General features: G+C 41.2%; 1 protein-coding gene across 5 annotated transcripts; it reads right to left on the reverse strand.

Annotated features, from left to right (window-relative positions):
- Positions 1 to 323: 323 nt before the first annotated feature.
- LOC133930412 (uncharacterized) lies at positions 324 to 7,847 on the reverse strand. Of its 5 annotated transcripts, XM_062377052.1 has the most exons (11): positions 7,552 to 7,570; positions 5,799 to 5,879; positions 5,527 to 5,707; positions 5,183 to 5,304; positions 4,179 to 4,813; positions 2,891 to 4,083; positions 2,709 to 2,788; positions 2,103 to 2,198; positions 1,944 to 2,017; positions 750 to 891; positions 324 to 549 (listed from the first exon to the last, which is right to left on the reverse strand). In XM_062377052.1, exons 4-11 carry the CDS (start codon positions 5,297 to 5,299, stop codon positions 466 to 468), a joined length of 2,421 nt encoding a protein of 806 aa, XP_062233036.1. In that variant the 5' UTR covers positions 5,300 to 5,304; positions 5,527 to 5,707; positions 5,799 to 5,879; positions 7,552 to 7,570; the 3' UTR covers positions 324 to 465. The 5 variants fall into 5 exon arrangements, 4 of the variants coding, with proteins under 4 accessions (XP_062233036.1, XP_062233035.1, XP_062233038.1 ...); XM_062377051.1 differs by lacking the exon at positions 5,527 to 5,707 and having other exon boundaries at positions 7,552 to 7,845; XM_062377054.1 differs by lacking the exon at positions 7,552 to 7,570 and having other exon boundaries at positions 5,131 to 5,304; positions 5,527 to 5,878.
- Between the last annotated feature and the right edge of the window lie 1,571 nt (positions 7,848 to 9,418).

Here is a 9,418-nt window from a genome sequence, read left to right on the forward strand (position 1 = left end):
TAGGGACAAAATTTAATTAACCCTTATTTTATTTTCTTCTGACTGGTAAACCGTGCAAGATCGGTGAAAACTTGTCTTGTTTACTTGGTGAAATCCAAGCGTGCATGGGGCGCAGGCCCAAGAGTAACATACTACACCAGACCCATTTTCTTTAGGAACACTACATCGCAATTTGGAGGCTAAATGTATTATTAACGTATTAATTGTAGTTGCAATTGCACTTGGCAACAGCTCTTAACCAACTCGAACAGAATTGTTCAACTCCAGACAATGATGCATCCAAACAGGTTCTCTCAATGAGAACGAAAGGGAAGTGCGTAATATAATGAAAAGTCTACTTTCCATAATGCTTCTCAAAACATGGTTGACACTATCACTCTTTTAAGATGCAACAGGGGGGTATCTGAAACAAAAACTGGGTCATCAATCAAACACAGACGCTACATGATCTAATGAGTCCTATATTCATTTGGTCGGCCGCTCCCAGGTCGTCTCTGTCGTGTGGCTGTTCCCGTAGTAGACCTGCGTAGTAGATTCATCCAAGTATGCCTGCGCAGAGAATAAGGAAACTCAGCACCTTTGTAATACAAATGGCATACAGTACGCTGGAGCAAAGAATACACTAATGATCATAGCTTCTTGATTGTTCGCTTATTTGCAGGCTGCAGCGTGACCTACCTTTTTTGGGATGTATGTATCGATATCAAAAATAACCTCAGTATACTGATAGTACAATGTAAATTACTAACCTGCCAACCAGAAGGAAGACCCTTGGAGAGCTCTGCAAGATCAGGACCTTTATGCTGTTCGGCACTACTTAATGATGCAGCAATAGACTCTTCTTTTGACTCTTTTTTGGCTTCTGATCTTCTGCGTTTCACTCGGTCACGCCTGCAAAAATGATTTCAGTGAAAACAAATGCACAAATGCAACCACCCAGTAAAATCAATAAGAGAAACCGTGTCACTAGTCATGAAGTTCGACTTTTGGATACCAAGGTTTTCAACTATGCCCATAACAGGCCGGTTATCACAGGCAAACAGGAGGCCCCCTGAGCCTATTATTAAACAACAACCTTTGTCCCAAGCAAGTTGGGGTAGGCTCAGGGGCTATAAAAAGAGCTGCTTGCATGTAGCCTGAAGAACATACACTAATCCTGTCATTGGCAATATTCTCCCATTAAAACAGAACACTTGGGAGTGTTTGGATGAGGGGTAATTCTTGGGAAGTACTTGGATCTAGTTAAATTTGAACTAAATGCCAAAAATTCAAATGAAAATACCTACAATCCAAACAGGCTCTTAGGGGTGCACCATAAGAGGAAACTTCTAGATTAACATATTCCACCAAGATTCAAGAACCGGGCAGAGCCTAAACTGATCAGCCTTTCAGGTGGTTTCTATCAGTATCAGCAACCTAAAAGTTATCACCAGTGTGCTTTGGCTGGACTCAAACCAATTACCACCAGTACCTGGCAGAGAACTAGACTAATGGAACAAAGATGTTGCTTCAGTATTTTCAGACAAATGTAAATCACTCAATCCAAGGGAAAACCGACAAGAGAGTATGACGTACAAGTATGTATCTACAATATTCAAGAAATTGGTAGGCACTAGGAAAAGATCAGACCAACAACCTACATTGAAGAAAAAGGTAGGAAACAGGAATCCTTTGTACATTTTCTTTGAACACAGTTTTTGATGCAGAAAGGTGATCTAAGATTCTAAAGATGTTCTTTTGGGCACTGAAAGTATAATACTGTATTGTCCTCAAAATAATTATTGAATTGTATATTTTAAACAAATAGGGCATCAAAGACAGTAAAATGGTGATAGCAGGAAAATAAATAAATAAATGACCATGACAAATGACAGAATATCTATGTGGTAAATTAATAGTATAAAGTTATTGGAGATAACAATCATATGGTAAAGAAACAGTACCAGTCACCACGGACCGGAACAAAATTGGCATTTTGTTGAGCTTCGCCGCTAGCTATCTGTTGTTTCCACCATTCCTGCATCAGATGGGATAAAATTTAAATTGGGGAAACTTTGGAGGTATTTTGTGCATGTGTGCTTCAAAGAGAAAGAGGCAGTTACCTCTATTTCCTTCTGACGCTTCCTTTCTAGTGCTTCCAAAGCACTTTCAGGTTCTTCTTCCTCTTCATCACGAAGCTCCTCTTTTGCAGCTTTCCACTGTTATAACAAAAACCAGAAGAAGCTGCTTTAGCAAAGCAAAGTTGCCAGAACAACAATTATCTATACATCACTACTCACCTCAGTTTAAGCCTTACCATGAAAGCAGACTGGTCTGCCTTTAGACTAAAAAATGGTAACCACAAAACCAAAAAAAAAGAAGGAAACACAAAGTTAAAATGCAGCTTTCAAGAAATGTTTCTTTCTTCCTGACATTGCAAATATTGCAAACAAGGAAATAAACTAGTTTAAGAGATGCTCTCTACTTATAGATTATAAGAGATAGTTGAGAGCATATCTATCTCATTCGCAAGCGGCACTTACTGGTTCCGTGAACAGACAGGAGCATTTAAAATTTCGTTATAAATTTCAGGCACCAAATTTGGGGAAGGCATGTGTGCGTGTCTGTGTACAAGCGGCAGTGGTAGTGTAGTTAAGTTAGGGGCACAAATAATCATTATTTGCACCCATGTGTGATAACAGATTGGACAGTTTGTCATAGAGAGCTACCTTATCCACCAGAGTCGAAACCTTCTTATTAGACCTCAGGGATGATGTAACAGCAACAGCTCGCTTCTTGCTACGAATAACTACAAAACATTGCAAAAGATCAAACAATGTTTGCTATGGAGTAATCATAGCCAATTGAGCAAGATGAACTGTTGCAATAAAGAAATTCAAAATAGAATTACCTTTAGTCTGCTTTGTGGTACTAGAAGAAGCCTGTGTAGAGCTTCCGAGCACGGATGATGCTCCTGCAGCTGATGTTGCTACTGCAGTTTGGCTTAAAGGCGAAACACTTGCATCCTTGGATATAACTTTAACAGACCCTGTGGGATCCGAATTGCTATTTGCAGAAACAAGAGAGGCTGAGCTTGTTTTGATATCTACTGCACTGCTAGAAATGGCGGAGGCTAAAGAAGTATAGTATCCAGAATGTTCAGGTGCTAGTCCACTGGCAGCTATAGTGACTGAAGGATAGGCATAGTAAGATTGTGGGGCAATAGATGTGCCATCAACAGGAACAGATATGCCACTTGCAGATACTGGTGCATAATAAGAATGCTGCTGCACTTGAAGGGCATGAGGCTCACTCACTTGCATATAGTAATTGGCATTTGTACCTTCCGTACTTCCAGCAGAATAGTAGTCCATTCCTGAAAGTGTATAGCTCACATTTGCTTGACCTATATATGGCTGAGGAATTGTATCGGTGTGAACATATGATGCAACTGGCTCTTCTAGAGGAGGTGGAGGAACTGGTTCGTTATCAGGTGGTGGGGGTGGAATCCATTCTTCTTCTGGTGGTGGCGGAGGAACATCATTATCCTCAGGAGGAGCAGCAGGACCTTCCAACGATGGCAAATTTGGTGAGTTTACTTGTTCTGATGGAAGATGCTCCTTATTATGTACGAAACTTGAATGCACCTGCTCTGCAACATTATCATCATCAACTTCCATTTCCACATCCATATCTTCATCATCGTCAGATTCAACTTTTGAAGGAACTGCTGCAGCATCCCTATCTTGTGAATTTTGATCAAATGATGCTGAAGCCGGATCCTCAATCTTAACATTTTCATCAATAGTAATCCCAGTGCTAACCTCAGACTTCAAATCCTCACCATTGGAGGGAGCCATCATGTCAGTTCCATTAGGTGCCTTGTGTTCAGCAACCTCTGTCTTCGAATGTCTAGGTTCTGTATCTGTGCAATAGCTAGTTTCCAACTCGGAAATGGAAGAGTCTAGTTGCTTAAGGTGCACCTCAGCATGTAACCACAATGGGAGCAAAGAAGATCCATATGATGAGAGTGCATTGCAGTCTGAGATTCGTATACCAATTTCTCTTCTTATCAATTCAAGACCTTCATTGGAACCATGGAGCCTACAATGATAGTAACTTAATTAGTTATCTAGACTATAGGAACAAGAATGCTAGCAAGGGAACAAAAGATATGAAAAAAGATAATAAACAAGCACCTTTCCAGCAGCTTCAATCTTTGCAGCAAATCCTCACCATATTTAGCAAGATGCAAGGGATCAATGTCCATAGACTCATGACTCGCGACAGGTGCTGTATAAGCATAAGCATCTTGAGTAATATGTGCACTTCCACATTCCATTCCAAAACTTGCATAAGTTGCTGTGCCATTCACAACAGACGAATCACTTGGGTATGCTTCTAGAGTGTTCTGGTGAAGGACATGCGCTTGAGCTTCTATAGAATAGTCCATATGAGTAGGAACAGATGCAGATGCGACTCCATCAGATGCGACTCCTGAAGTTAATCCATTAGGTATCTCCCAAGAAGTTTCTCCGGTAACCGTGTTCCAGTAATAACACTGATTACTCTGTTCATGCATTACTGCTTTCCAATTCCCACCAATGTCACCAACAATTTGCATGCCGGATGAACCAGGAATAGCTTCACCTGCTGCCGCACTCTCGTTTTCTAGAGTTGGCTCAGGAGCATCAGTGTTTTCTTCAGCAACATTTTGAGTGTAGTTCTTAACTTCACCAGCTTGAGGTGCTTCTTGTTGATCACCAACAGAAACTGACGGTTCAGTATGTGCCTCGCCTTTATCACTGGCTGTGTTACCACACTCGTGAGTTACCTGAAACAAGCAAACATGTATTGCTACAAGATCAGCAAACAAGTGAGTTTATACTCCTTAGCTGCGACAATCTCCACAGTAAGAAAAGAGAGAAGCAGTTTGATCAAAAAGCTGAACAAAAAGCATGGCATGAAGGCACAATTGAAATCGAAAGAAAATAAATTAGCAACAATAAGTTCAGGGCATATAAGGACAGCTTATTAGAGGCTTCAGCCTACAAGCCTTTTTCACTGGCTTCAGATTATTTGGGACCTATGGTACAAACGTAGACTAGGCTTATCTGTTAAACTCAAAAAGGTTCAACCTGTTCAACCTACCTTCAGCTTCACGAAAAGGGTAGAGACAGGACAGAATGGGAAGGTAAATTACATGAACACTTGCATCTCTTGGACTCCCCTTAGTTTCACCAGTGGGTTGATCTGCTGCTTCCGCATCCTCTTCTTCATCGTCACTATATTGCCCAAGCAATGCTAGAGGATTCTCCATCTTATCTGAAAAATACAAATGCATGTGTAAATTAGAAAATAAAAAGGTTTTTTGTGGCAATATACATTTGAACTCTTTTCTGAAGTATACATGATGACATTAACAGTAGTGCAAATTTAAAACGGGTTCTGGAAGTTGGTTACAATCATTAATGTGAAGTATAGAAGCCTGGCCGTAAATAAAAAGACCAGGTTAGGAGCTACATATGAAGAAAGAGACATACGAACCAAGGAGGCAACAATCACATCCTGAAATCCCCACGCTTAGATGCTGCCAAATGAGAAATTACCCGTAGGCATTCACTCAATTTTGACAGTGACAGCTTGGTCTGAAGAATTTACTCAATGTTCCTTGCAGGCAGGCAACCCTACATGTACCTCCGAACCAGATATGCAGAGCGTATACATGCTTGTACAACAAATCCAAATTCCCACCATATTAATGTTCCATAGGCATGTCTTCTTTACATATCCCTTGGAAGGAAATTGATGAAACCAACCTGAAGAAGATGGTGAAGTGGAAACCACAGTCTGTTGGTCACGGTTTTCACCTCCTATTCCCTCTTTCAGTAATGCCTCCCCTGCAAGTTAAGGTAACGGGAGTAAGCTTATGTGTAAAGATATAACACAATCTATTGGAATGCTAACAGAGTAACAGGTCTATGCCAGGTGGTCTGCCTTATTTAGCGGATCTTACCAATATTCGATATCTATATTATTACAACAATGCGTTACGATTCTTGTCACCCATGTAATTACTCACAAGAAAATACATCCAACCATTAGATCTCTACTATTATAAATATCGGGTGCAAATAATTACATTGGCCATCCTTTAACAAATTCCAACCGCGGTTTTTTGTTACCCTAACTAGTATATGGGATTAATTTGCTTCCCTTTTTATTCTTTTTGTTGATTGAGGCACCTAATCAATAGCATATTGTGCATCTTTAGGGGCCTGTTTGGGAGAGCTCCAGCTCCAAGAATCCTTGTAGCTGGGTATTCCTATCTCCAAGAATTCTTGGAGCTGGTGTTGGGGATAGACTAGGGGTGTTTGGGTCAGCCATCTTGTTCCCATTTTAGACTAAAAACATATGCTTAAACCACTTTATTTTAGCCTACAAACTCCATATTCTGCAAGAATCCAGGAGTTGGAGCTCTCCCAAACAGGCCCTAGATCTACCTGCTCTCAAAGCCCATTTGTTGCCCTAACCTCTGCCGCCCCAACACCTGCTTCCTGGCCCCTAATCCCCCTAGGTCACCTCCCTCACCACTAATCCCACTTACCCACTATCCCACATTATACACCGACATTCTCAACATCTCAAGCTTCATCCATCCGTCAATGTTGTGTTGTGGTGCAATGATCCTACAAGGATCCATGCCCTCATTCTGAACAGAACCATGGCCCTCTTCTAATCTAACATTCAGGAAAGGTGAGGGATGCCTCAGCATGCATGTTTGATCACATCCATCATCCTAGTCCCATGAGTGACAAACTAAGCTATCTTTTCTTGTCTAAGACAATTCCCTTCTTGCATTAAATCTTGTCATGGTAAGGCGGCATATAGTCTCAATGTTTCAATATATTGTGACAGATGAGAGCAAGAGTACTTCAAAGTGTAATATGCCTAGTACTCCAGTTGTTATGTGCTCTAGTCTGTATCTCTTCCCATTTCCCATGATTCTTCATTCTCTTTTTCCCGATACCTGGACAGTTCTAAATGCGATTGAAATTTCGGACTTAGGGGTTCTCGTCCGCGAAGGGAATCCCTTAGAGATGCTCTTATGTCTCAAAAGAAGGTTAGCAATTAGTTATTGGTGCATCGAAGAGGTATAAATACTAGAAGTGATTTTGTTCTTCAGGTTTAATAATTTGGTAGCTTTCTGCTCTGCTCCTTGCTATATCTCTGAAACGGTAACTAGCTTGGTGCATGCTCCAATAACGAAAAGGTAAAAGTGTCACGTGTCAAGGCCACCATGCCCAGTGAATAACAGAACTGTATGTCAGCCATGTTGTCTTTTTTTCTTGCGTATTTTACCTTCATGTTCATGTTCGTCGCATCCAGCTTCGACTGATAAAACCAACCAAACGACCTATCAGCGTGTCCGAACCCGCTATACTGTGAATCAAACAACTTAACCTAATGAGGTCGTGATTCGAGCTGCACCCGCTCGTTCAGGACAAACTAGAGCGTTATCGCGATCTAACGTCACCAAATCGAACCAAACCGGGCGGGTACGGGACTTACCGGGGGAGGGATCGAGGAAGAGGTCGAGCTTCACCCTGCGGCCCGCGGCGGTCATGGCCGCCAGGCGGCGCTCCTTCCTCCTCCCCATCGATGGTTCGGCACCGAGGGTTTCCGATGCGTCGGGAGGGCGAGGGAAGTAGGGTTAGGGTTTGGAGGTCGAGGTGGGCGAAGGGTCTCGCTACCGCGAAAGGCGAGGAGGCGGTTAGGCGGAGGAAGGGAAGAGGAGCCGGCGGCGGCGTGCGCGAGCGAAGGTGGACGCTTGTGATGGGATCCTTCTTCGGTCCTGCCGCGGCAAGGTATTCATAACAGCCCATAAAGCCCATTTAGCTGTTCCGGATGGAATTCGTCCGGTTTCTGAGAAACATTACCGGTAAATAAAATTTACCTCGTGTTGAGACTGAGCGCCGGAGTGCGTCCGAGCTCGATGCAGGTGATCATGAGGTTTTTCTCTTAGTAGTTGTAGCGTTCCGGATTAACCTGTATTAGGTTAGGTACATGCGCATCTAGCGTGTGTATAGATGCGTATGTATGTGTGTAATGTGAGTGTAGAGTGTATATATAATGTATATTCTTGTTATACTTTAAAAAATTACCTCATGTAATCCGTAAACACGGTTATCTGAAATATCGGATATACCAAATAAAATTCAACAAATTTAAACAAAATTCAATGAAGATATCGGTAATATATGGCATATTTTTTTATCGGGTCCACCGGTAGACCTGGTAAACTGGGTTTATCATGATAATATTTACCCTGATTGAGACTTTTAAGGTTGAGTGCTTGTGCTCCATCTAATCTTTTTTCTTCTCCATTCAAAATTAATAATCTTCTTTGCTTAATTCCCTATTTGAGTAATCACTGTATTTCAGGGTATAACTCCAAACTCGACATAGGCACAGACCAGGAAAAGCACCGGATACAGGGAAATAGTCTACGAGACTGAATCATTCATACTCAACACCTGAACTTCAGTTCTTCAAGCTAAAGAATTGCATTGCTCTTTCATGACCTATTGATACCACGTCTGCCATTTTTAACTGACTAATGAGCTGAGTTTGATGCCAAGACGTGGGTAATGAATGTGCTTTGAATCTTGAACAATGGCGGGAATTGAATTGCCTTTTGTACAACGTCAGTCAAATTAACTAGTGTAGAATTAATGTGGTGATGATTGATACACTTTATAATTTTAATTTTCTTATGGTAGGTACTTTTTGTCTTATGGCATATAGTTTTAATCTCTTTTTTGAAGATAAGGTTGACCCCTAGTACAAAGAATAAGATGCGCACTAGGCTACACTAACACTCGAACCAAAGTGAAGGGGAGGCTAAATTTCTTGTGAAGTTGGACTAATATTAATAGGCACAATCGAAGTGAAGCTGGCAAATTAACAAACAATTGGTTGAACTTCATAAATTCATAATTCCATTTAAGTTGAGTTTTTTCCCGTGGGAAAGCATTGATTGTTTATGTCGATATCTAGCCTGATGTGTGTATAATATCTTGATCTTTTCAGTCATATTTCGTTACCTTTATGGTTATTGATTTCCATATCAGTATGGAAAATTGGATCGAATAAAGCAACACAGAAACGGCGGCGATCGATCTGCTTCTGCTTGGCATAGCCCGAAAACGAAACCCCCCCAAAAGTAGGTTCTTCTTCTTCTTCGAAGCAAAACATAACACCTTCGATTCTTAATAGTTTGACCTTTTCCTCTGTACAAGGACGGTTGTTTCATCAGGCATCGTTCTTAAATCTTAAAGAAAATAATATTCTTAAATTCCCTAGTATTACTTTGTGAAAAAATGGCATCTTTGCTGCAACGCACAGCACATAAAAGGTACCAAAAAAAAAAGGGGTA

Source organism: Phragmites australis, chromosome 10 (assembly GCF_958298935.1).
Source record: "Phragmites australis chromosome 10, lpPhrAust1.1, whole genome shotgun sequence".
Classification (NCBI taxonomy): domain Eukaryota; kingdom Viridiplantae; phylum Streptophyta; class Magnoliopsida; order Poales; family Poaceae; genus Phragmites; species Phragmites australis.